Genomic DNA, 27,562 nt, shown 5'->3' on the forward strand with positions numbered 1-27,562 from the left:
AAATGATATTTGCCTCCAATTCGGACAGTCTCTGGGGTTTTTTCCCCTACTTCACTATTGCCCTGTGGACTTGAGCCCGAACTTCTTTAATAATTATTTGAGAAGTAAAAGGAGAGAGAAAAAGAATGCAGGCTCTCGCCTATCTGGGACCTCCGCCCGGTGCCCACTTCCTGGGCTCCTCTGAAAGTCGCGGTCCTACGAAGTCTCGCAAAGGGGGCCGCCGACCCAAGAGCGGGCGCCATCTTCTTAGCCACTGTGGTTGGGTTTTCTTCGGACGCTGAGTGCTCCTGGGCTGCAGGAAGGGCCATACGCAGGCGGAGATGGTGGTCGGGTTGTGCTACTCCAACCCTGGACCGGGCAGGGGAGGCTTCCGTTTCCAAGCCCCCGCCCCCGCCACCCCAGCTCTGCCCAGCTTCTTGGCCGCGGCCGGGTCGGGTTGGGGGCGAGAGTGTGAGGCCCACACTAGGCCCGGAGGCCCAAGGCAGCATGCTCCCAGCTCCCAGGGATGGATTCCGCGCCGAGAGTTGAGTTCTGGTTACACAGACTTTACTGATGAGCTCTGACTTTCAGCACTTTTCATAAGTCAAGGAGTCAAGTATACAGAGAGGTGGCTTCCTCTCAGCCTGCCTGCCTCAGTTCTTTCAACCCCATTCTCCTTTGCCAGTTCCTGGTGTATATCCCCCATCCCAAACCTTCCCCTTTCCTTGCTTCATGGCCTGCAAGCTCCGAGAGAGCCCAGCACTTCGCAAGACTAAGTAGGCGCTCCCTCCCCTGTCACCTTAACTGCGGGCACCGAGGGGCGCCTTTGGAGTGTACTGAGGTGTGTCCTAATCGTCAGGCATTCAACAAATGGACTTCTGGTGTGTGGTCAGAAGAGAAAAGCCATTTACTTACTTTCCTCCCCGGTTTTCTGGCAACAGTTGAAGGGGAGCTGCCTCCGTGGACTGAGTAGACCCGAGAGAGGGAATCGTGGTGCGCAGTCCCACGCATCACACAAGATAACGGGTGGCACACAAGGATACACCGCTGACACGCCGATATCGCTGGCCAGAGCGGCGGCTCCCGCGCGCGAACACACACACACACACACACACACACACACACACACACACTCCCAGTGTTGGCCGTCTCCCTCCACCCCAGGCCTCCACCTCCCCTCATCTCCCCCTCGAGTCCCCTCCTCTTGGGCCCCTGGAAAAACAGCCTCACTTAGTCAACAAATGGCACGTGGGAGAAGTTGGTGAGTGTTTGGTGAGGACTCTTCAGGGCTTTTCACAAGAATCCTCTGTACACAAACTAAGTGGCCGTGTTTGCTCGGGCCTCTCCAGTCCCGGCTGTGCCTCCGCTCCACTGCGCACCACGCCTTCCGAAAGGAGAAAGGACAGAAGAAAGGACCTGGGGGGCGAGAATGGGGGAATGAGCAGGCCCGGGAGGCCTGGACTGCGAAGGCCGCCCGGCCTCGCCGAGTTCCCAGCCAGGCGGCCTTCTCTCGGCCTAATCTTCGCCTCGGCCTTCGCGGGAGTGTGCCTGCCGGGACCCAGTGCGGCTCACGCACCCTTTCTCTTCTTTCTGGAGGCCAGGTGGGCTAGGACTCGGCCACTGCTATGCTGTGCGTCCCAGCGCCCTGGCGGAGATTGGGTAGGCGGGGGGGGGGGGGGGCGGAGGCGGGGCGGCAGGCCATGTTGCGCTGAAGTTGGCAAGAAAGGTCCGCGCAGAGCTACAGAAACTTGCTTTCTCCAAGAGCTGGGAGTCCCGCGCCCAGCTTAAAGAGGTGGGGGCTGCGACCCCCAGCCCAGCGCCCTTCACTCGTACCCTCAAGTTCGCGGCCACGGTGCGGGCAATGCAGATTCCCAGAGCGCTGGGAGCGTAGAGATGTCGCGAGCGCCAGCCCCAGAACCCAGGCGCGGGGGCCCAGCACCGGGGAGAAAAGCCGGGACCCACCGGCGGAGCCGAAAACAAGTGTATTCATATTCAAACAAACGGACCAATTGCACCAGGCGGGGAGAGGGAGCATCCAATCGGCTGGCGCGAGGCCCCGGCGCTGCTTTGCATAAAGCAATATTTTGTGTGGGAGCGATCGGTGCATTTGCATGTTGCGGAGTGATTAGTGGGTTTGAAAAGCGAACCGTGGCTCGGCCTCATTTCCCGCTCTGGTTCAGGCGCAGGAGGAAGTGTTTTGCTGGAGGATGATGACAGAGGTCAGGCTTCGCTAATGGGCCAGTGAGGAGCGGTGGAGGCGAGGCCGGGCGCCGGCACACACACATTAACACACTTGAGCCATCACCAATCAGCATAGGTGTGCTGGCTGCAGCCACTTCCCTCACCCACACTCTTTATCTCTCACTCTCCAGCCGCTGACAGCCCATTTTATTGTCAATCTCTGTCTCCTTCCCAGGGATCTAAGAATTGCTCTCACAAACCAAACCAGCAGCGTCCGTGGAGAAAACTCTCGCCAACAACTCCTTTAAAACACCGTCATTTCAAACCCTTGTGGTCTTTAAGCAACAACAGCGAAATAACCCCAACCAAACAAAACTCTTGACAGCAGCTTTGACGAGAGAGGATGCCTCATAAAGGTGAGTAGGCTTCTTTCTTCTCGCTTCATTTTTATTGCAATATTCAGGCAGGTCTCCCCCTTCCTCCCCCCTTCCTTACTCCCCCTCGCCGGTCCCCTCCCCCACTGCGACGCCGGGAGAGTTGGGCTGGAGAAGTTTCCACGCAGGAGACCAAACTTTCTACTTCCAGCGAAAGCCCGCGTCAGAGGGCGACCGCCAGCGAGCGGGAGCGGCGCCGGGCTCGGGGCCGACGGCCGGCTCAACCCCAGCGCCAGTGCGGGCTGAGCTCGCTGGAAGAACCGAGGCTCCAGGCGCCGCAGCCGCCGCGGCTCCCTGCCCCAGCGTCGCCAAATGCTCCCGGCCCGCGGGAGAGGACGAAGAGGCTCTGCGGTGCCGCAGGCCCGGGCACGGCTGCAGAGACGGACCACCGCCAACCGCTTTGTCCAGCCGCGGGCCCAGCGAGCGCGCAGGGAGCGGGCGCGCCGAGGGAGCGCCGAAGGAGCCGGCTTGCCGCGCCGCCCGCCCTCCGGCTTTGTGCGGCGCTTGCCGGGGCACCAAGGAGTCCGCTGGCACTCGAGCGCCGAGGGCCACCTCGCCCGCCGCCAGCCGGAGCAGTCAGTCGGCAAGGCAGCCCCACGCCAGAGGAGGAGAGAAAGAGCGAGGGAGCATGAGCCGGGAAGGAAGCCGCCAGGCAGGCCGAGGCGGTCGAACGCGCGCTCCGAGGGAGCTCAGAGCCGAGCGGGAGGATTGTCAGCTTCCATCAAGCCCCCAAGCTCTAGCCCCCAACTTGAGCGCAGAGCTTGGAACTTGAAAACTCTGCTCCCCAGGCTTCCCCCAACCTTGGCCCTCGCCCTGCGAAAGCTGGGGTCCTCTCCGTCCTCCGGCCCCCAGCGCTCGGTGGATACTTTTACTTGTCTTCCTCTGACAAAACTGCACTCGGTGTTGCCATTTCAACAAGTTTCAAGGTGGAAAGGTGGATTTTTTTTTTTTTTCAGTCTAAAGGTCCTGATTTTTTTCTTTGTGAGACCTTTGGAAATTCAACATGAAAGCATTGGTTTCCCCTTGGTCTGATCACATCCTCTCCCAGCTAATTAGTCTGAGTAATTTGAGAGCTTTTCGATTAAGACCCCGGGAGGAAAAGTGTCTTTTCAAAGTTCATAAAGTTGTTGCCTCTTTCCTTGTGCAGATTTTCTCAGTCTCTCTGCACCATAATAGCCCTGAATTTTAGCAAGTGTAATTGGGGGGAAATGGAGTTGAATTTCAAGTGGAAATGCTTTCTTTTTCAAGTGCTAAAACCCGGCCTTCTACCATGAATGATTTCTAGAAAGTTTAAAAACAAAGTGAACGATGGTTTCTTTTTTTTTTTTTCTAATTTGATCCAAAGCTCCCTAAGCCATATTGGACGTTTAACTCGAATTTGGGAAGATTTGAGGAGGGGCAGGAGCAGAAAATGAAATGGAAAGCAAAGAGATTGAAAGCCTAGCGAATTTACGGAGGAGAAATAATAGTTGTTGCATTGACATTACATTTTTTATAGCCGGTGACCTTTGCAAATGTCTAAAGGCAGTTTGATTAGTTGTTATCTTATTTGGCCCTAGAGAGTAAAACTTTGTCATCTTAATTGGTAATTACTCTCTGGCTGGGGGCCGGGAGGGCCGAAAGTGAGCTCTCTCCTTCACCCTAGCTAAGAAGTTTGGAGATGAATTTTGAGAATTAAGTAATTAAAACAAGAGCATTTAGAAGCTAAGGCTTGGGTCAGGGATAAGGGAGGCAGGAGCCCAGTGGCCTAGTGGACCAAGGGCCAGGTTACTCTGAGGTGTCTGGAGACTCCTTCCTTTCCGGAGTGGATCTCTGACCTGGCTAAGGCCATAGGATGCCAGGGGCTGAGCTGGGGGGCTTTGGCTGTGGCTGAGTCGTTGGGGGGGGTGGGGTGGGTGTAGCCTCCCAGTGCACGACTGCTTCCGGGTGTCCGGTGCCTGGCTCCCGGGTTGCTTTTGCACTAAGTGTTAACGATTACTTAAGTAATTAGATAGCTTCTTAGCAGAGAGGGGGGTGGGAAAGGAGTAGAACCGGAATTTGAAATGCTTCCACCTTGCAGCTGCTTCGAAAATTAATCGGCTAGGCCTCTTTTGAATCAGCTAGTGGATTTTAAAAAATGGTTCCAAGAACGTACCGGCTGAGATGGGGGCATTTGGTTGTGGTTGAGTACAGTATGGATCACAGTATGGGTTTAGGAAGTTTTAGCCTTCTAGGGGAATTCCACTCTCCCTTTACCCGCCTGCTACTATGTGCAGTTTCAGTATCCCACCTTGTGGAGGGGGCATTCTGTGCAAAGTTGGGTTTTCTGCCTTTCCTGGGTGTGACTGTGGTCTTGGGGACTGAGAAACAGGAGGGAGGCCTTGGAAGTCAACTCAGCTAAGGGTAACTAGTTAGCCCTCTGTCGTTACCAATATTTGCCAACCTGCATTGAGCAGCTGGGAAAAAGTCCTCCTTTTAAGTTTATCTTTATGGATTTAAGCTGTTTCCCAGCTAGTTAATAAATTCGACCATTAATGGCCTTGAAGAGAAAAAAGATGTGCTTCTTGGAATTCTTTGCTTGCAGGCAGGCAAAATTAATAATCATAATAGGCAGAAGAGGAAAAAGAAAGAATATTTTAGGTTTTTTTTTTTTAAACAGGGAGAAATGATGCTGTGACTATTTAATTATTTTACCTCTTTTTTTTTTTTTTGCAAACCTTTTAAATGGGTTCTTTATTGTAATTCTCTCTTCCCAATTGAGCTCCCCACGGTGCCGTTGTATCTTTTTACAGCCCCTAACAACTCACACCAGTAACACAATTACCTCCAGATATTTATAACAAGAAATTACTTTTCTATCCCCCCCAACCTTCTTCTTAGGGGAAGACAGGGAGGGGGTGGTGGAGGAGGTGGTAACCTTGGGGACTAGCACTGGGTCAGGACTTACAAAGCAAAAAGTGTCCCTCTGTTCCCTTTGTGAGTTGGTGGGTTGTTGGTACCTTTGGTTGGAAGCTGTGTAGCTGGTGAGGGAGACTTGGTTTTGCTCTTTGGGTTTGGGGAGAGCTGGAGAATAGAAGCCATTGTTCGCTGTCTGCAGGCTTTGTCGACCACGCTCACCCCCTCCTGTTCGTACTTTTTAAAGCAGTGAGGCAAGCTAGACAGCGTGTGTCACAGTACAGTAAAAAGGGGGAAGATCTAAACACCAAAAGAGAAGTTAATCACAATAAGTGAGGTTTGGGGGGAAAAAGTTGGGCTTGCCACTTGCAAAGTCCCAGAAAGTCTGGGAGGTGGGTGGAGATGGGGCCTGACTGGTAAGCTCTGATGGGGAGAGTGAACGATAAGGAGTAACCAGAGAGTTGGGTTCTGGGGAGCTTGGGTCAAACAGGGTGGTAAAATTCTTTAAGGAAAGAGGGAGTAATGGCTCTTAAGCCCTCTCAGTCGGCCTCAGCCTGCACCCTCAGGCACCCTGAAGTTCCACGGTCCCCTTTCCCTCACCTCTAAACTTCAGGTATTATTCCTTTTTCCCTCCAGCTCTTAGTCTGTACTCAGCAGCCCCACTGTCTCTCTTGTTCTCCCCCTTTCCTTTCCCTGGTTCTTGATTTTTTTTTTTCAAAATGGGGCCCCAACTTGTCAGATTCTCCAAACCTCCCAAGCCAGGCCAGAGCAGCTACTACCAAAAGGTGGGGACTTCTGCAGAATAGGCTGCTGTGGGTGTAACTCTGGGATTTAGGGTTTTATGGAATTTGAGCCCTTGATGCATTTGTTTTTCTTTCTGAGAATATGGATCAGAGAGCCCATGGGCCTACACTTTTGAGCCACAGTTTCATATACATTTCTCTCTTTCTGTTTTGTCTTAGGGGGAAGACTTTAACTAGGGGTGCGCAGATGTGTGAGACCTTTTATTGTGAGAGTGGACAGACATCCCAGATTTCAGGCAAGTTCTACATTGGCTGCTTTGGGTTCCAAAACCTGAAAGAGTCAGAATGCTTCTTCACTCTTGTTCAGTTGGAAGAAAAATTTCAAAATCGGGTCACTGATTCTCCTGATTAAAGGGTTAACTACTAAGTGGTTTGGGGAAAACAGATTGAGAGTACTGGAGTATTTGTAGTCCAAAGAGTAGGCTGCATGCACTGGAGGGCAGAACTGGATGACCCTCACATTGCCCTAAGCGACTGAGTGGATCATTTCCTTAAAGAAGGGGCTTTCTTCTGTCCTGGCTCCAGGTCATCCTCTGTTGGGATGTAGGCTTACCTGGAGTGCACCCAGGATTAATGCCTATATTCTTGCTAGCAGAGCCCCATACTCGAGCCCCGTGGGATCTCGCGGCCCCCAGCCAGCGCCAAGATGCAGAACAGTAAGTGCCTCCGGTATTTCTCAGACTTTGGACTTCGGGCTGGGGACACTTTGGACTTCGGGCTGGGGACGCACAGACTCGTGGGTCAAGGGAGGGCACAGAGGTTCACGGCGTCAGTGCTGGCCAGGCCGCCCTGCTTGAGGGAAGAGGCCCAGGGACCCGAGGCAGCTGCACCCCTTTCTGCGCCGGCAACCCAAGAGGGGAGGGTGTTTGCTCTGTTCTCCCTCCTGGAAGAACAGGGGCTGGGCCCTTTAGAACAGCCCGCAAGAGTTTGCGAAGCTGCGGTAGAGAAACCCCATCCCCCCAAATCCTGTGACTCACACCCCCTCCCCGCCCCTGCCCGGTCTCTGACCCCAGAGAGAGGGGCTGGGCTGAGCAGGGCGGGGCGGAGGCTTCTCCTAGTTGCACGAGAAGGAGGCCCCTTTGGGCTTAGCCAAGACTGAATGTCTCTACCGTCCGGGTGGGGTGGGGGCTCTCCTCCCTCAGTCACTCTCAGGGCAGCTCCTCCCCTCCTCACTCCGGATAGGGGCCTGGAAGGCTAGGGGAGCAGGGCGCCCAGGCCTGCAGTGAGGTGGAAGTGGTACACTTGAATCATAGGGCTGTTACAGGGCGCCTGCCAGAGCAGGTTTACTGTGTGTGGGAACAGAATGGGGGTCGAGCCAAGGAGTTGGAGAAGCCCTGCCCTGGTAGTTGCAACGGTGTGGGTCCTGGTCATTCCAGGTCCACAGTGTCTTTGATTCCCCAGCTCTTGTGCCTCCCATCCTACCTCTGCCCACCCAACTCGGGCCCCTGGCCCACCTTCCTGCTTGGCCAGTTCATGGGTACCAGTACGGGACACGGCATGTCTGGAGCCTGGGTCTGGGAGCCTGGAGGCCAGTGAAACTAGGCCCTGGTTGAGGTGTGCAGTCTGGATGCCGTTTAAGGGCTCAGCTCTAAGGAGTGCAGAAAGGCCTAAGTCTTCTAGCAACCCTCCCTTGCCGAACTGCAGATGGAGGAGGGTCCGCAGCACCCAAATCCATCTGTCCTGGAAACGCTAGCCACCCCCTGGTGCTTTTGCAGCTGGTGGGTGTGGAGCATAGGAGAGGAAGCAAAGGTGGTGAACTTTAAGGCAGCTTAGTTGTGCAGAACCTGACAGGCCCTGGGGCTTGGCTCCAAGGCGAGGCTTAGGATTCTGTCCACCCTTCCTGACTGCTGTGTTCTCCCCCTACAGCTCAGTGTCCCCAGCCGCTGGCTCTCAGGCTGGCCAGGCTGGGGTGCATGGCGCTGAGCGTTTGCCACTGCGGCCTGGCAGGCGGGCCCCGAGGGGTGCGGGGTCGCAGGCAGGCCTGCAGGGCTTTGTGCTGCTCGCTCCCGGGTGTGCGAGAGGCCCAGAGCATCCAAATTGACACCATATGTTTTCCTATTAGATGCTTCGTGGTTGAATTCTAGGCGCATAATCATCACCACTGGGCGAGAGCGCCAGCCATCCCTAGGGAAGGGACACAATGATTGAGGCTTAACCTCTGAAGGGGAATTTAGAGCTGCGCTTCCTCGCTGCCATTTCGATGCTGGCAGAGGCTATCTGGCCCTGGGCAGCACCCGCCGGTGCTGGGGAGGTGGTGGCACATCGCTTTTTGCACTGGGGGAGAAAGAGGGAGGTCTAGGATTAGGCGGCCTCACATGCCTTGGCATTCCTAGATTGGGAGCTGCCTAGGCTGTGCATGAAGTTTGGAAAGTCTCAGTCTCTGTGAGACAGCCTATTTTCCGGAAGACTCTCTTTGCCCAAGGGGGAGGCCCCTTAGCTGGAGCAATAGAAGGGTCTTTCAAGGCAAAGGAAGGCAATGAAATGAATTTAGGAGAAACTGGAAGCTCGGAGTAGGCCTTGCTTTGTTGGAGAAGCGGTGTCCCGGCGACGTCCCTTCTCACGCTGGGCCCGGCCGGAGCCCAGATCCCCCTAATGCCTGTCACTTCTCATCGAGTTGAGGCTCCAGCACCCGCCTTAGTCAGACGCCCCCCCTCACCTCTGCCCCAAGCCTTCGGCTACCCTGAAAACACGGCTCCCCTCGAAGGGGAAATGAGTGCAGTTCAATCTCGTCTGAGTGATCTACAAATAGGGACGGAAAGGGTCGTTTTATCACGGTCCCGTTTGTCGTGACGATGCAATTTCCCGGAGCGGAGCACTGTCACAAAGTGACAAGGCTGCCACAAGCGCCCCGACTGATCTTTTCAATTAGCCTTCCATGCATGATCCAGAGCGACTTCCGCCTATTTCCAGAAATTAAGCTCAAACTTGACGTGCAGCTAGTTTTATTTTAAAGACAAATGTCAGAGAGGCTCATCATATTTTCCCCCCTCTTCTATATTTGGAGCTTATTTATTGCTAAGAAGCTCAGACTCCTGGAGTCAATTTATCAGAGGCTCCAAGGAGAAGAGAGGAGAGGAGAAGAGAGGAGAGCTGAGCGGAGAGCCACGTCTTCTCCTGGAAGGGCTGCTCTCTAGAGTCGGGGCTGCAGGTTGGAGATTTTTAAGGAAGTGGAAATCGGCAATTGGCTTTATTTGTGCGGCTGTGGTTTCTGGGGAAGGGGCTACAGAGAGGCATTAACTCCCTCTCCCTATTACCTAAGATTAGACAATGGGGTGAGGTTGTGGGATAACAAGATAAAGGAGGGATAGGGGACTCTGGGGTGTGGTCTTTTCGTTTTCTTTTCACTTTTTTATTTTTGCTTATATCTGTCCCTGGCCGTGGGGAGGGCCTTGTTTAGCAGCGGAAGTAAAGCGAGCTGTGGCGGTGCTAATAGACTCCCAGCTCTCCGCCCCACTGCAGCAGGCAGACTACTTTGTGGTTGGAGCCGATCAGGGGCTCTGGCCCTCAAGCCTACAGTGGAGGTGCTGAAACCCAGGTTAGGGGACACTAGCCACAGATTTGCTGTTCTGGTTCTTCCCTACTTCTTTCCCTTTTCTCCTCCATTTTTTTTTTTAACCCATGCTTGTGTGGTGCCTTCGTCAGAGTTCAGAGTGTGACAGCAACCATTTCTGGACTCTAGCGTACGAGGGAGTGTTGAAGAGCTGTAGGATTTGCTAGCACAGTTCTAACAATGCAGACACGTTGGAGATTCAATGTGGGTTTCGTAGAACCCACGCTTTGCCGTGACACTCAGAGGAAGTCTTTGGGAGGATATTTTTGAGCCGATTGTTTGCACCTTGCGGGTTCAGAGGCTGACTGGGGTGCTTATGAAGGGCAGCGGAGGGCTGGGGACTCGTCTGGAGTGAAGGCGATAGTGAGGTGCGTGTGTTCTTGCTCATTGGCATGTGTCTGCACGGCGCTTCTGCAGTCTGGTGGGCAGGAGCTCGGCTGTGTTTGGGCTGGTCTGCTCGTTGCCCCGCATGACTGCGAGGTCCTGTTGTCGTTTTTGATCGATAGCAGGGACCTGATGGCTGAGGTTGGCTGGGGTTGGCAGGGAGCTCAGGATGCATTGTGGTTGTCTTCTCTTCTTTCTCCTCCTCCTCCTCTTTCTTCTCCTTCTCCTCCTTCCTCTTCCTCCTTCTCCCTCATCCTTTTTCTCTGTACTCTTCTTCCCCTCGTCTCCTCTCTGCTCTGCTCTCCTCTCCCTTTCCTCAGGTCACAGCGGAGTGAATCAGCTCGGTGGTGTCTTTGTCAACGGGCGGCCACTGCCGGACTCCACCCGGCAGAAGATCGTAGAGCTAGCTCACAGCGGGGCCCGGCCGTGCGACATTTCCCGAATTCTGCAGGTGATCCTCCCGGCGCCGCCCCACTCGCCGCCCCCGCGGCCCTCCACTCTCAACGCCCTCTCTTCATTTCTTACTGTAAACGCTGCTAATTATGGACCCCCCACCCTCACCCCCCACTCCAGTCCCCACCCCACTCCCCTGCCTTCCGCTTTCCCCTTTCCTTCCACCATCCTTCCCGATCTCTTTCAACCTGGGTCAGTCACATAAGATAATTCATCTGCTTAAGAAAAAAAATTGTGTGTGTGAATTAAAAAAAAACCAAAACCCACAACTTTCTCTTTTTGTTTGGTGAAAACATTCATTGTGGTAACAGTTTATGAATGATAATAAAGTGAGTTATACAAACCAGCATAATTTCATTCCCCGCTCCCTCATCCCATGCTTACCTCAGAGTTTGAGATATTTGTTTGATTTCTTCATATTCATGAAGAATATATATTGATTTAAAAAGACAAATGCTGTTTGCCTCCCTCCCTGTTCACATTTACTCAATTGGGCATATTTTTAAAGGAAAAATAAGAATTCAGTTTATTTCCCCCCTTTGCTCGTTAAAGCATAACACAATTTTAAACAAGGTCAGATCAAAAAATTTAATCTGACTTCATTTTGATGCATCTTCAGGCAGTGTTTATTTTCAAAAACAGTTTTACAAACTTTTAAATTAGTTTTTTTTTTTTTTAGTTCAAACTGTTTGAAAGTATCATCATATTTGTAGTTTTTAGGGCTACAAATGTAATTTTAAGAAAAAACTCTCTACAGTAAGTTCTCATACCATTGAAGGTATATTTTTGTGTTATAGACCCATGCAGATGCAAAAGTCCAAGTGCTGGACAATCAAAACGTAAGCTTGTCATTGTTTAATGCATACTTAAACAATTTTATTTTTGTCTTGAAATTATTAATAATGTGGTTTTCTGTCCACTTCCCCTATGCAGGTGTCCAACGGATGTGTGAGTAAAATTCTGGGCAGGTATTACGAGACTGGCTCCATCAGACCCAGGGCAATCGGTGGTAGTAAACCGAGAGTAGCGACTCCAGAAGTTGTAAGCAAAATAGCCCAGTATAAGCGGGAGTGCCCGTCCATCTTTGCTTGGGAAATCCGAGACAGATTACTGTCCGAGGGGGTCTGTACCAACGATAACATACCAAGTGTAAGTTCACTGAGAACATTCTCCCTCCCTGCCCTAAGCTCCATGCTCTTTCCTATATACCATCTCTTTCTTTACCTCCCCCTGCTGTCCTCCTGCCAGTGTCTTTCTTTCTCTCTCTCCTCCGTGCTCCACATTTGTCTCCTCTGTACCTGGGGATCTTGAGAGGAGCACCTTGACCTTTTTTTTTGACCTTCTGGAAAATGGGAGTCAAGTGTGTGGGGTTATTTACCTAATTTGCATGAGGCGAAGTAGAAGGCAGAGACACGCAGAGAAAAGCACTTGAATTTGGAAGGAAAATGAAAATAAAAACCAGATTCTAGCTTCCTCCAAATCCACCTGCTTGAACCTTCCTTCCTTCGGGTGTGAAATATCCATTTCTATCCTAATATAAAACAAATAAAGTGAATGAAAGCTCTAAGCCAAGTCTCAATATTGGAGGGGGGGATCTTTAACAAAATAAAGCAACCAGGTGAGTTAGGTCACCAGAGACACTGAGCAACAGTGAAGGACCTCCTCCCCAGTCTTCCAATTATCTGACTAACTCAGTTTCCATGTTCAAAGTGATGGCTGGCATTCTTTCCACGATGTCTCTGCAAATCCACCCACTGTCCCAGGGTGGCTGGGAGGGTTTTTGTTTTTGTTTTTGTTTTTGTTTTTTGGTTTGGTTTGGTTTGGTTTGGTTTTAATGTATTATGGGTCATTCTTTAAGGGGTGGAGATGCTGAAATGGGGACTTAAGACAGGGCAAGCCTGTCTTCAGGAGACACTACCATTTGGTTTGATTTTGGTTTGATTTGCAGGTGTCATCAATAAACAGAGTTCTTCGCAACCTGGCTAGCGAAAAGCAACAGATGGGTGCAGACGGCATGTATGATAAACTAAGGATGTTGAACGGGCAGACCGGAAGCTGGGGCACCCGCCCGGGTTGGTATCCGGGGACATCGGTGCCAGGGCAACCTGCGCAAGGTAAAAACCCAAGCATCCATCTTCAAACTTTCCATATATGCAGCCCCTTCCCATCTTCTCCCCTAACCTTTTCCCTCTCTGGGGGCTTTTGTGCTTGGAGAATGTAGTGCAGAGACTCTTCAAAGGCTTGGGACACACTGACTTGCTTTGTAGTGGTGTTTGTAGAACTATCTGGTTGGCCTGGGAGTTCAAGGGTTGTGTATGTCAGGAGTAGTATGAATGTGGCTGGTGTGTGTGCTTGAGTGTGTTATGGGCAGGAGTATGCGAGTGCTAGAACAGAGCTAGCTGCGTGGTGCCCTATTCAAATTTGCCATTAAAATGCACGGAGAGCCCCCTTGCTGTAGAAGTGTGACAAGTTAACACACTGACAGACTGCAAGGTAAACATAATTGTATCGTTTTGCTTTTTGCTGTAATTGACAAATTATGTGACTATGAATAGGGTGCATATGAGAAGGGATAGGGAGCAGTGAGATGCAGGGCCGAGTTGAGGATGGGCATTGGAAATGATCTCCTAACTTAAATCAACCCTACCCTCTGGGCTCCTACCTCCTACTCCCCTCTGGGCCTCTGGTTCTCACTCTCTGTGGGTGGCGACTGAATAGAAGAGTAGGATGAGGATACTGTGAGCCAGATTTCGGGGTGCCGGGAGCGACTCTGGGGCTGGGAGGAAAGATAGAACCTGGACTGTCCCAGGATCTGTAAGAAGGGATGGAGGAAGAGGAGCAGATGGGGGTGGGGCCGAGTCGGTTGGCTCTCCCCTCCCCTCATACACCGAGGTAGCTTGGTCAAGAATAGGAAACAGTTTACTCCGAAGATTAATAGGTATTTGTTGTCCTCGTGACAAGGAGATAATATGCGGGATAATGGGACGTGGCGTCTCACTCCCCGGAGCACAGCGAAGCCTGGGGGCTCCCGCCCGGGGGCGGCGGCTCGGGGACGCTGACGGGGCTGCCGGCGCGTCCGTGCGCTCTCGGACCCTCTCTGGGTGCCCCGCGCCTCCGCGGAGCCGGGCTAGAGGAGGGAAAATCGGTAACAGTATGCGAAATATCTGGTACAAAGGATGCTTCTGTCACTCGCAAGAATTTGTTATGGGAACAATCCTGTCGCTCTGTAATTGCTCATTAGAGAACGTTTTGTTTCTCATTAAGGCGACATGAATAAGCGTCTAGTTGAAGGAGACAGCTGTAGAAATGTTCCACAAGAGACCTCTGGACACGATTCGGCACCAATTGCCAATTAGACATGTCAGTTTTAAGAGCAGAAAACAATATAGGACGGACACTGGGAAGATAGGGAGCAAAGCGCTGACTCCGTGTTTCCCAGCGCGGCCGCTCTGCCGGCCGAGGCCTTCCTACGCTCGGGGCCCCGGCTCCCCTGGGCGACCTGCCAGCCTGCTCGCCGGATCGGGCCGAACCGCGGCTTTCCGGGTTCGTGCCTCTGGTGAGGACTAGGGAGCAACCACCACACCCTCACCTGACCTTTGAAACTGTAGGGTTCCCACGTGCGCACACCAGACACACCCAAGTGACGCCCGAACTTCGCACTCCCGGTTGCCCGCCCCCAGCTTCCCGGCAAACTGAGGTCTCGGCAGCCCCTCCCCTGCCTTGTCAGGCTAGGGGGTCTGGGGGCGCAATGGCCGGGCCTGAGGGCTGAGCCCTGGGCGCGAGGGCTCATGTTTGCCCGGGGCCTAGAACACGGACACCCGACTCCTGCTTCCCAGAGCTCGGACCGAAGCCGAGGGCAGCAGCTCTACCAGCCCCTCCACTGCCACCAGAGGTGGAGCTGGGTTGGGGCAGCTTTTCGTTGATGGGATCGTGAGGGCGGGAAGCGAGAGCCTAACTGCAAGGACCTGGTGGTGGAGGCTGGGGCGGGAGGTGGCGCTAGTTCAGGAGCTTTTAACTTTCAGACGCCCAGTTGCTAGGGCATTCTAGCTCACCAACTGCCAATTCCCCCTCCGCCCCGCAAAAGCCTCCACTCCTGGGCCTGGTCCCTGGGCCTGCCCGCAGCCCCCGCTGAGTGGGGAAGACGCGTGGCGCCAGCGGAGCGCGGAGTCCCCGGCATGGGGGCCGCTGGTGGCGGCGGCTGACGAGCACCGGGAGTCCTCGGACCTTTTTGCTCCAAGAAGACCCCACCAACCCCCCGCCCTTTTTCCCGGCCCAGGGAGCCGGTTTTGGGTTTTAAAGAGTCCATTACTCCGAAAGCATAAGGCGAGGTTAGGTCTCAGAGGGAGACAAATATGGTTTCCATCTGATCAACGACATGCGGCGTTGAATAAAATTGCGACGACGTGGGCTGACAACAACAAGAGACAACTCTATCCAGCCCCAATTCTCCAGCGATTTGGTGGTTTTAGGGATCACGGAGACACTTTTTCTTATCTCCTCCCACCCCTCCCCATAATACCCAGGCCCTTCTATAGGATTTAGTCAGTCTCTTTTTCAACAGATGCTACAATGTTTTGATCCGCGCTCTAGAGCTGAAAAGGTGCCGCAACCGGGTTGCTATCTTTTCTTGCTTGTTTTCCGCCTCACTGATTAAGACACTAAGAAACTAAGGAATGATTTTATTTCCCAGCGTCTTTTTCTTTCTTTCTTTCTTTTTTCTCTTCTCCTTCTTCCAGGAAACAAATCCTGTCCCGAGCGTCAGATGGTCCTGGGGCCGGGATAATGGGAGGCGCTTTCACTCGCCTTCTCGCGGATTAGGCTGGAAGGTGGACGGCGCCCATTGAAGGCCCCTTCTTTGCGCTCCGAGGGGGCGCCTTTTAAAGAAGATATCTTAATTGTCTGCCACTTAGGTTTATCATGTGGGGAATTCGAGATCCAACTTCTAGTTTTATTTTGCTAAAAGCTTTAAGAGTGGAAGGTAAATCCATTGAAGAGAAAAGGGGGGCGGCGGCGCCCAGTCTAAGAGTGACCTCTCCGGCCTTGCCTGGCTGCGAACAGTTGCTACTTTGAGTAGCAAACAAACTTTCCGTGGTGCACGCTCGCTCTGCGGGTCGCGGAGGGATCCTGCAGCCAAGGGTTTCTCCTGACGAGCCTCTAATTCCACTGTTGTGTTTTTCCCCCACGCCCCTCACAAAGAGGTTTAAAAACGAGCTCTCCTCATCCTCGTTGACTTTCTTCCCCTTAAATGTCTGTTCTGAAGTTAGCACTGCGCCTGCTTTCTGAGTGTGGTTGTGTGTGTGCGTGGGGAGGGGGTGTCGTGGGAGGGAGGAAGAAAGGGAGAGGAAGAGAGTGTGCAAATGTCCACCTTTTAAAATTAGGAAAACGTCAGAGAAGAAACCCGAGCAGAGAATGCTATCTGCTGGGGTCTTCTGAGGCAGACCCAGTAGCTTTGTTTAATTGGCGAGATCGAATGTGCCAGAAAAAGGACTGAGGTGGGGCCTCCTGAAGGCGTGAGTGGTCACTCCGGCGAAATGGGATTGCGTTGTCCACAGCGCTCCCATCCCTAAAGGTCGAATGATCGCTGGTTTTCGTTTGTGCTTTCCAAAAACAATAACTGATGGGCCTTTCTAGTTGGCCCAAAACGTGTATTTCTAAAGTCTTCCTCGTTGACCAAATCCGAATATAAAAGGAACTCTTCATTTCGTTCCCTGAAAACACTTTGAAAAGTCACCGGGAAACTTGGGGCAGTAAATTAGCGCAGACACTGGTGCAGGCACACATTAGTGAGCGTCACTCCCTCAGCTGAGCAGCTCCCTCGATGCCCCCCACCTTTTTGATGTAGCGCAACAGGACCGAAAGTAGAGCCACGGCCCATTCACAAAGTCTCTCTCTCTGTCATCTTCCTTTTTCTCTTTCCTCATCTTCTTGGACCCTCTCCTCTCTTTTTCCTTTCAGCGCTCTTTTCTGTCTTTACACCTTTCCAGCCTCTGTCTCTTCGGAGCCTTCTGTCTTCCTCCATCTTTCTATACCTCTTCCCTCTCCTACTCCCCCAACCCCCCAGCCAGGCCCCCACCCCCTCCTCCCGGCTTCCCTCCCCCACACCCCGCACCCTGGTCTCCACTCTCCCTGCCTGCCCCGCTCACTACCCCCACCACAAGCCCCCGGTCCTCATCCACCGCCCCTGCCTTCCTCCACCCCCTGTCCTGGCCCCCCATCCATTCCCCCCAACTAAGCGCCCTAAATAGCATTGAGGCGCCCGCACTTCGGACAGTGATTAATGATAGCAGAGCAGAGGGGTTAACACACTTCACTGAAAAGTCTGTTGACTGGGCTTCTTGTAACACAATGTGGCCCGCTGCACGCCTCAAGAGAATCCTTTTGTTGTCCGCGCTCATTGTGGCCTCAAAATTCTGCCCACGAAAGTTTGCCAACGCTCCTGCCCCAGGAGTTTAATAGTTTCCCTTACTCGCGGGGCATTGTGCGGCGCTGAAAAGCAGCCCCTCGCTATTCAAGTGTTGGTGGTCATCTCAATAGATCTCCAAGGGCCCATATGGTGGCCAGTGCCGATGAATCCGCCTGTTTAAATGGGGGAGAAAGTTGGGGTTTTAAAACATTTCAAAGTTCCTGAAAAGATCCCACTAGATCCTGTCACAATTCCCTGAACTCTTTGAAGGCGCTGCCTATTGTCTCCTGGTTATAAATGATATTCCTGGCCAAGTCGATTCCCACCAAGGCCCCCTAGAGGCCCCTCCCCCCCACTGACCAAGTTTCTAGGATGGGGGTGGGCAGCCCCTGTTGGTATCCCTTGGGGGCCTCAGGACCCAAGACCCTGGACCTAGCATGCAGTGGCCCTAGGGGCCCAACCAGGGCTGAGTCCTTCCCTTCAGACAGGCTGTGGCCTCTCCAGCCAGGCGCAAGAGGAGACAGCTAGCCTTAGAGCATGCACATCTTGCCCTCCATGCAGCAAGGGAAAACAATAAAACTTTCCCCTGTTTAATGATAGAAATTACATTAAAAGTGGTGGAAATGCCCTAATTAAAAATGTACCACTTAAATGATATGCCAAGGATTCAGCTGCAGCATAGCGTATTTAGCTAGTTAGTGAACTCTCTACTATTTCTTTTTTAAAATTACACGTTAAAAATTTAAAAGAAATCTTACTTTTCTCTGGTGCAACACATTACAAAGAATGGACAGTCCTTTTATCTAAATATAAAATTCCATTTTCAGCAATTATAGCCTGTTCTTGGTGATGATATAATTACAGCTGTGCTCGTAATAGGTGTCAAGGCAAAGCGCACTCATACAATAGTTGAATAAAACTGCAGAACAATGCGAGCACTTCTAAATTCACAACCTTTAAAATGAAATTGACTGTGCAGAATTCAAATAAAAACTAGATAAATATTTTTTTTAAAGATTACAAGCTTGGTTTGGTTTCTTAATAGCATTTTCTACAAACCTATCAACATCTAATTGATTAGATAGGAATTACTGATTATAGATCAGCTGAAATCTTGAACATCACTCTCTTATTTTCCCAACACAGCCATAGGTAAATAAATTCTCTAAGGAAAAGGAACTGGATGAGGCATTTGGAGAGTCAAGATTAGTTATGAAAGATCATTTTAATTGGAAACTTTAGCACCTGTTTTGTTATTCAACAAAATATATAGAGTGGCATTAAGAGTGGCATTAAGATAATCAGAGTATGTGTTAGTATCTAAATTGTACAGTCTCATCTTGATCAAGACAGAAAGAAAATGGTGGTCAGGTAACATAGGTCACTAACATCTTTTATTGAATGAAGGCTGACAGTTACCTTGGGAGTTTTGGTGAGACTGTCAGAATAGACTGCTCTTGGAGTTTGTGGCTATTTGAGGCTCCTTTTGGAGGCTCCAAGTTATTCCAAATTTCTCTTACTGTCCTATTCTTTTTGTTCCAGATGGCTGCCAGCAACAGGAAGGAGGGGGAGAGAATACCAACTCCATCAGTTCCAACGGAGAAGATTCAGATGAGGCCCAAATGAGACTTCAGCTGAAGCGGAAGCTGCAAAGAAATAGAACATCCTTTACCCAAGAGCAAATTGAGGCCCTGGAGAAAGGTGATGGAGTTTTTCAAAGTAGAGAAGCAGTAAATCAAAGTAAATGCCACATCTTCAGTACAAAGAGCTAAATTTAGCCAGGGCCCTTGTACAGAGATCTGAAAAGGTTTCTTTTTCTGTCTTTTTTTTTTTTTTTTTTTTTCTGGGCATCTTTTCAGTGTGTGTTTCCTTTCTTCTTTTCATGTACCAGTAATTCAAAGACGAAAAGTCTGACTTCTCATAAAGAAAAAAAAAAATAATGATATGGCTAATTCAGGCCACAGAAGAGATCTTGAATGAATGTCATTCCAAAGAAAATAGAATTTGCTTCTGATGGGATAGTTCAAGTATAATCAATGCTAATAGTAGTAGCATTTTAAAGAGAACTGGTTGGAGGTGACAGAAGTGGGGAGGCAAGAACCAGCTTGATTCAAGGTTTGATTGACATATTTTGTATAATTCTGGCACAACATAGAAAATGCAACTTACTCTTTCAGAGTTTGAGAGAACCCATTATCCAGATGTGTTTGCTCGAGAAAGACTAGCAGCCAAAATAGATCTTCCTGAAGCAAGAATACAGGTACCCAGGGACTGTGTGTTCATGCTTTGTGATTCATAGCATTTGCCTTTTCTAGAGACACAGATGCTTCTAAGGAACGCCTTTTGTTTATATAAATAGTCAAAGACTCAGTTTGCTGAATGCTTTGTCACCGCTGGGGGCTGGGGGAGGAGGACAGCGGACATGCCAGGAGTGGGGAGGAGCTGGCAGCAGGCGCAGGGCTCACCTGTTCCATCTGATTTCCAGGTATGGTTTTCTAATCGAAGGGCCAAATGGAGAAGAGAAGAAAAGCTGAGGAATCAGAGAAGACAGGCCAGCAACACACCCAGTCACATTCCTATCAGCAGTAGTTTCAGCACCAGTGTCTACCAGCCAATCCCACAACCCACCACGCCTGGTAATTTGGAATATGAATACTCCTCATAAGTGTGTTTCAGCCTGTTTACCCTTGGCTTTGATCCTCACCATGACCGTCTGTCGTGTGCCTCTCCCTGCAGTTTCCTCCTTCACCTCTGGCTCCATGTTGGGCCGAACAGACACGGCCCTCACAAACACGTACAGTGCGCTGCCGCCCATGCCCAGCTTCACCATGGCGAATAACCTGCCTATGCAAGTAAGTGAGGCCAGAGGCGGCCTGCTTAACAGGACCCTGGGAGAAGAAGTGAGGAGTGGGTTGAGGCCTGCAGACCTCAATGGCCCTGTGTGTACTTTTGGGAGCCTTTCCCAATATAATGATTGGCTTGACCAGTGAGATCCGAAATGCAGTCAGTCAGTCCAGTCTTTTAGTTGATTGATTAATTGATTGATTCATGCCTTTAATAAAATAAAAACCTGATGTTTAGTCAAGATAGTCTGCATTTTGCTCGTAGGGAATGTCAGTTTGATAAAGTTGGGTGAGAAGGGGGCATGTTCTGGGGACCAGTGAAACTTGCACCAGAAAGTGAAAATGAAATAAAGCTGGCAAGTTAGTAGATAGTAAGGAGTTGGTAAACGTAAAAAATTGGGTTTATATAAATATGTTCATTTTAATAAATACATTCTGTATATGCGTTTTGGATATTATTTAGGATGTTTGTGATAAACTAGTGAGGAAGAAAAACAGGATCAGAAACGGGATTCGCATTTGCATAGTGCAATACACTTAACACAGAGAAAAGCTAGTTTTCTTTCTATACCTTACAATAAAAAAAGGGATGGAAGGTTTTGCTAGAAATTTAGTGTAACTTTGCCATGAATTGTGTGACAAGTTTGTGGTGTTCCTAGGTGCCTGGAAGAGTTGAAAAAGAGTATTCACTTTCTATAAAACCTGCTCCTCCTCTCAATTCCATCCTAAATATTTATCAGCCCCTACATGTTCTAGGCTCTGTACTAGGTTAACCCTTTGTGATGGAAGTTGTAGAAGGCAGGTGGGGTGTACTTTGGAGCCAGAGAGATTCTTGATGGCGAAAAAACTGGCCTTCTGCAGTGACTTTCCCAGAACTCCTGTTCTGTGTGGGCAGCAGTTAGAGATGCCAGACAGCATGAGATGGGCCAGCATGAGCCCCTGATGGAAACAGACCTGGGGTTATTCTCTACTGAGCATCTTTTGCTGGATTTCTAATCCAAATCACACCAACATAAATATTTTATAGTCTTTAGACTAATATAAAAGAGTAGCTAGATAAGCACCTTCAGAGGCATTATTCAGACGTCTATTTTTATTACATTTGGATATTATTGGCCATGGAGCAATTAATGTAAATTAAGGGATTAACAGCCCATTAGTTGGTGTTGCTACAACTGCCTTGGAATTTTCCAGAAGTCAAGGTTGCCTAGAGGAAGTGATTTCAGGAATTAGAAACAAATGCAAGCTGAAGTTCTGGCAGGGCCCTGAAGGCCTGCTTGCCTCTTTGAACTTGGTGTTAGCATCACTCTGACTTTAATAAGGCCACTGAGTGTCTTGTTCAGTTTTGTAAATTGTAGCAACATCTAGGTTTCTATGAAGATAAAAAATGTGTGTGAGAGAAAACAACTGGAAACAATTAAATAGATGCTGCTATTCTGTTAGGGTTGTTTCCACATGTAGACTGGTGTGGGTCAATTTTTTTTCAAATACAGACTTTTAAAAATTGTACATACATCATTCAAACCATACATACATTCATAAGACATAAAGAAAATACATTTAACAATGATTCTACTATGCAGAGAAAATTGCTCTTTGAATTTTGGAGTGGGGTGAGAGCTGTTTTGTCTGTCCATCAATTTATCCTGTTGACCAAAATCTTCAACCATTTTGCAAAGGGTGGGTGTTCTCCTCTGAACTTTCTTTAATACATCCCTCTCTCTGAGGATATGGGTCTTGGAATGTTAAACATTTCTGGTTTACAGAGCAGAGAGTACCATCATGTCCCTTGTTCTTGACATTGTGCCCCTGTTAATTCACCCCAAGCTTGCTGTTCTGGCATAGCCCCGTGAGAGCTCATGAGGGGTTCCATCCCAGCTCTGTGTATTTTTTTTTCCTTAATTAAGAAAAAGGTTTATCTTTTCAATATCATGATTCCAGACACTTAGAGCACAGCCACGCAGTTTTGTGGGTAAAACTCAATGTCAGTTTTGGGGGCTCTAAGGAAGTCACAGCTGATTCTCAGGATGGGGCTAGGGTTTTACTGACACTTCTGACTACTTCAGGCTGAGATCATGACTGATCTGCTTCTTCAAAGGCTCTTTAAATCCATGAGTTCAACTATGAAGGGCTTTCAAGGTCCCTAAACCAAACTTTACGGTGAGCTCCTCCCGCTGTTCTCTGCCTCAGAGCTTGAGATACAGGGTTTGGGGCAGGGAGGATGTCACTGGATTGCCAAATAAATTGGATTTGTGGGAGAGGGAGTATGTGTTTATGGAAGTCCTCATGTTACAGTTTCTCTAAAGGTGCCAGCAGAGGTCCAAGATAAAAATGGGCAAAAATTCTATTAATTTTATGAATAATGCCAACCGTCTAGCCAGACAATTGTCTGAATTTTTGGTTCTTTAAAAACTTTAGTGCATAGGCAACTTTAGCAGTGGCCAATAGAAGGACTGGTTGGAGGCTGGATCGTAGAGTTATCATATGGAATTCCCGTGCTTTACCCGAGGGCATCGTCAGTGATCAGACTTGTTGGCAGGGTTCCTGGGGAGGTGGGAGCCTGGGGATATGGCTGTGCGGTGTGTCTCTCAGTAACCACCGGTTTGCCTTTCTCCTCTCAGCCCCCCGTCCCCAGCCAGACCTCCTCGTACTCCTGCATGCTGCCCACCAGCCCTTCGGTCAACGGGCGGAGTTATGATACCTACACCCCACCACATATGCAGACACACATGAACAGTCAGCCAATGGGCACCTCGGGCACCACTTCCACAGGTGAGCTGCCGCTCTCCGCGGGCTGCGCAGAGGTGGCCTTTGCAGCTTCTTTTGCCAGGTGATCTCCCTTCACTCAAAGTTTACCTAGAAGGAATCTCCTAGCCTTGTGGGATGGGATGTTTAACTCTCTGATGCTCACTTCTCTGGGGAGAACGGATTAAAAAGGGAAATTCAGTCAAGCCAGCTGGGAACTTTTGATGCCATTTTGACAAAAAAACCAAAACTGTTTTTCCTGAATTTGGTCACGAAAGTTGTATATAAAGATAAGGCCTGAAAATGTAAATCTTCTGAGGAGGAATGATTACATCAGCCAAAGCCCAACTGTAAGGCCCCCTGAGTCTATTGGAAGACCTCACTTCCCTCCTAGCCCCTCTGTGCCTTTCATTGCGGCTGAAAAAGTACCTCTTTGGTTTTCCAGACAAGTTTTCTTGCTGAAATTCCAAACATACAAACAAATGGAGTTTTTTTTTTGGGGGGGTGGTTTGGGTGGAGGAGCTTGGGATTCAATAAGGATGTGTAAACATGTTATCTGGTTTCTGAAGGTGTTGCTTTTGTTTGTAAGACTTAAAAAAAATTTAAATACAGTTAACATGTTAGAAAGTATTAGAGTTTTTTTTTTTAAACCTATAAATTCATACTCCATGCCTGTCTCTCGAAGGGAATATCTACATGGCTATTTCTTTCGTCCACTTCTAGGGCTCATTTCCCCTGGTGTGTCAGTTCCAGTTCAAGTTCCTGGAAGTGAACCTGATATGTCTCAATATTGGCCAAGATTACAGTAAAAAAACAAACAAAAAAAAAAACAATCAGAAAAACAAACAAAAAGAAAGGATATATTGTGTTGATTCGGTCAGTGACTGTGTGGACACAACAGTTGGGCGTTCAGGAAGGAGAGAAAAATGGCTGTTAGAAGCACTTCAGTTCTGCAGTTGTGTCCTGTGTCGTAACACTGGGGAGTGGACTTGAAACAAGGACCTTTGTACACAGAAGGCACGGTATCAGTTGGAACAAATCTTCATTTTGGTATCCAAACTTTTATTCATTTTGGTGTATTATTTGTAAATGGGCATTTGTATGTTATAATGAAAAAAAGAACAATGCAGACTGGATGGATGTTTGATCTGTGTTGGTCATGAAGTTGTTCAAAAAAGAAAAAAAAAAAGGAAACCATGATCAACAAGCTTTGCCACAACTTTAAGAGTTTTATCAAGATATATCGAATACTTCTACCCATCTGTTCATAGTTTATGGACTGATGTTCCAAGTTTGTATCATTCCTTTGCATATAATTAAACCTGGAACAACATGCACTAGATTTATGTAAGAAGTATCTGTTGGTTTTTCCAAAGGTTGTTAACAGATGAAGTTTATGTGCAAAAAAAGGGGTAAGATATAAATTCAAGGAAGAAAAAAGTTGATAGCTAAAAGGTAGAGTGTGTTTTCGATATAATCCAATTTGTTTTATGTCAAAATGTAAGTATTTGTCTTCCCTAGAAATCCTCAGAATGATTTCTATAATAAAGTTAATTTCATTTATATTTGACAAGAATATTCTATAGATGTTTTATACACATTTTCATGCAATCATAAGTTTCTTTTTTGGCCAGCGGAAGTTAATTGTTCTTAGATATAGTTGTATTACTGTTCACAGTCCAATCATTTTGTGCATCTAGAATTCATTCCTAATCAATTAAAAGTGCTTGCAAGAGTTTTAAACTTAAGTGTTTTGAAGTTGTTCACAACTACATATCAAAATTAACCATTGTTGATTGTAAAAACCATGCCAAAGCCTTTGTATTTCCTTTATTATACTATTTTCTTTTTAACCTTATAGTGTGGTGTTACAAATTTTGTTTCCATGTTAGATTAACATTCTAAACCAGTGGTTACCTTCAGACATACTCTATTTTAAATTCTGATCATCCTTAAAGAAATGATTCTTATAGCTACTGTAAGTTGGAAATGTGTTCAAAAAAAATTCCACAAAGCTGTGTGTAGATCTGTGCCCATTTATAACCATAATATATATACAATACACAAAATGGTAATATTTCCCAGTTAGCCATTTAATTCGGAAGCTCACAGCCTAGAAATAATTTTAAAATGCAACAAGCTATTAACCAGGACTCGTCTTTTGAATTAAGGCTGGCATTTTCAATCTGGGCAGATTTCCATTGTCAGCCTGCTTCAACAGCGATTTCACTGAAGTATATTCAGAAGTAGGTTTCTTATACAAGATTCCCTGAAAGCTGTTGCCTTTCTCAAATAGGCCCTCTCCCTTTTCTGTCTCCCTCCCCTTTGCACAAGAGGCATCATTTCCCATTGAACCACTACAGCTGTTCCCATTTGAATCTCGCTTTCTGTGCGGGTGTGGATGGTTGGAGGGTGGAAGGGGGGATGTTGCATGTCAAGGAATAATGAGCACAGACACATCAACAGACAACAAAGCGGACTGTGACTGGCCGGTGGGAGTTAAAGGCCTTCAGTCATTGGCAGCTTAAGCCAAACATTCCCAAATCTATGAAGCAGGGCCCATTGTTGGTCAGTTGTTATTTGCAATGAAGCACAGATCCGATCATGTTTAAAGTGGCGGCACGCAGGGCAGGAGTGCTTGAGCCCAAGCAAAGGATGGAAAAAAATAAGCCTTTGTTGGGTGAAAAAGGCCTGTCTGAGACTTTTATTTCTGGCTGTTCTGTGTAACATATAAGTCAACATAGATAAGTTTTCTCCTGCAAACTTCAGTCAAAGGCTTGGGGTCTGGCAGTCTAGATTAAATGCTTGCACAGGCAGAAACCTCTGGGGACAAAGACACACTTCCACTGAATAGTACTCTGCTCTTGTTTGGTTTTGTTTTTTAATTCCCAAAAGCAGATGATCAGAAACATAGGAATTAATTGGAGGCTTTAAAAAATAACGTTCTAATTCAACATCTACTATTTTCTAGTTAAGGAATTACTTGTGAACGGATAATTGTGATTCATCTCTCTGGCATGCTGCATATTAATAATTTTTTTCCACCAGAGTTGCTGCACATTTAGAGAAACACTGACTACAGTTTTTGTATGTGTGACGTGGTTTGATTCACTGTTAGACTGCCCTGCACGCGTGCACACTTCAGCAGAGTGTGTACATGTAGACACTGTTGGTACAGTTGCCCATGCAAATATATCTACCTCCTGACATTTTGCAGCCTACATTCCCTGAGGGACATGTGCCCAGGGAGCTGTCAGAGGAGGGCTGTGTGTGAGTGTGTACAGCAGCTGCTGGCTGGCTCACTTCTCCCCTGCAAGGAGGATGGTTCCAACTGGCTGTGATTTGGGCCAGGGTCAGGCACCCAGTCCTGGCCCGCGGCTCTGTTGTGCAGAGAGCAGAGACTTCGGAGAACCAGGTGTGGCATTTGGGAGCAGGAGCTGGAGACGGGAGAAGGGGAGTGTCGTGGGAGCGGTGGAGCTGCATGTGTGCACTTGGGCATGTATACCTGTCCTCTGAGGGTCAGGCTTGCCAGGGCGTAGTGGGTCAGCAGCCTGGTTTAGTCTGAAGGAGCGGCCGCTCAGCTGCAGAAGCCCTCTGGTCCAGCGGGATGGGACGGCTGCCTTGCCTTCTGCCCTCACCCTAGGGAGACGAGCTGTCCTTTTGAACGGAGTGCCAGGCACGCCCCTAGGGGCAGTGTGGCAGGCACTGTGTGGAAGCAGTGCACAGAAGTGGACTTCGACTCATTCTTGAAATAATTTGTTTTTGTTTATTTATTTATTGATAGGTATATTTATATATTTATGAATGGGAACTCTTCAGGGATGCTCTGATGCCGTTTTCCAAGATTGTGGCCATCTATTTGTGATGTCCTTGGTAGAATTGCAAGACTTACAGCTTCTGATTTTTCTCCAAACTTGACTGACTTAGGGAGACCAGGTGAACAGAATTCAAGCTGAATGTTTGAGTAGGAAACATTCATATTACTCTGAGTCAACAAATTTTTTTTTTACTACAATGAATTCCTAGGCTATCCCTCCCCCACCCCAAAGCAGTGCCTCCTTTTAAATGGAAAGCAATTGGGCTTTTTGATATGGCTCACATAATTTTTTTTCCTCCTTTTTCAAAAAAAATCATAACTAGATTTCCTAAGGCTTATTCAAACAGTATTATTCTAAGAATCAGGTTTGTTTTGTGAATTTTTGTCATCTCAGGATGGTTTCCATATTCTTCTGCTTATTTCTTTTTTACTCTGGGCCTTAATGTTAACAAGATTAAAAAAAAAAAAAGGCTTTCTTCTCTGTATAATGTTTGGCTCACCAAAGCCAAACATAAGTTCTTCCCTTTTCTGTTTCCCAAGAGTAAACCTCATCTATTTTTTATTTTAAAAAATTTATTTTTTTATTTTGCCTCAGTTTTGAATGACTTCACTGCTCAGTTTTAAAGTTCAAAGTGTAAGTACTTAGGGTTAGTATTGCTTAAATTTGGTGGTGTTGATGGTGACTATCTTTGGAAAGAATTAATGTGATGCTTTAGAAATGACATTCATAATGGGCTTAAACAAATGAATAGCACCCCCCCCCCACTTTCGCTTTGTATGCCCATTTGTGTGTCTGATTCTTTAAAAGATAGACAGAGAATTGATTGCAGAGTGTTGCTTCCTTTTGAAGTAGTTTTATTTTGTCTAGGGTTAGTATTTGCAGATCCTGGAGGTGGAGATGAAGCATAAAAGGAAGAGAAAAGTGGAAATTGGTGGCCACTAAACAGAAATTTAGAAGGTCTCAGAACCCCAGCACCTGAGCAGACGCCAGCAGTCAAAATGTTTAACTCATGTTAAAGAAAGGCAAACCTAGCGTAAGAAATGAATACCATAGAGGGTTTAGAAGTTTTAGAAACATTTAAAAGATATGAGGATG

General features: G+C 48.4%; 1 protein-coding gene across 3 annotated transcripts; it reads left to right on the forward strand.

Moving 5' to 3' along the window:
• The first annotated feature begins 6,869 nt into the window (after positions 1–6,869).
• Positions 6,870–23,779, forward strand: PAX6 (paired box 6). Of its 3 annotated transcripts, XM_010964721.3 has the most exons (11): positions 6,870–6,927; positions 10,526–10,656; positions 11,456–11,497; positions 11,592–11,807; positions 12,607–12,772; positions 18,604–18,762; positions 19,239–19,321; positions 19,547–19,697; positions 19,798–19,913; positions 22,526–22,676; positions 23,373–23,779. In XM_010964721.3, exons 1-11 carry the CDS (start codon positions 6,918–6,920, stop codon positions 23,456–23,458), a joined length of 1,311 nt encoding a protein of 436 aa, XP_010963023.1. In that variant the 5' UTR covers positions 6,870–6,917; the 3' UTR covers positions 23,459–23,779. The 3 variants fall into 3 exon arrangements, with proteins under 3 accessions (XP_010963023.1, XP_010963028.1, XP_074229160.1); XM_010964726.3 differs by lacking the exon at positions 11,456–11,497; XM_074373059.1 differs by lacking the exons at positions 6,870–6,927; positions 11,456–11,497 and having other exon boundaries at positions 10,269–10,656.
• The last annotated feature ends 3,783 nt before the right edge of the window (positions 23,780–27,562 follow it).

The sequence above is a fragment of the Camelus bactrianus genome, chromosome 10, assembly GCF_048773025.1.
Source record: "Camelus bactrianus isolate YW-2024 breed Bactrian camel chromosome 10, ASM4877302v1, whole genome shotgun sequence".
NCBI classification, from domain to species: domain Eukaryota; kingdom Metazoa; phylum Chordata; class Mammalia; order Artiodactyla; family Camelidae; genus Camelus; species Camelus bactrianus.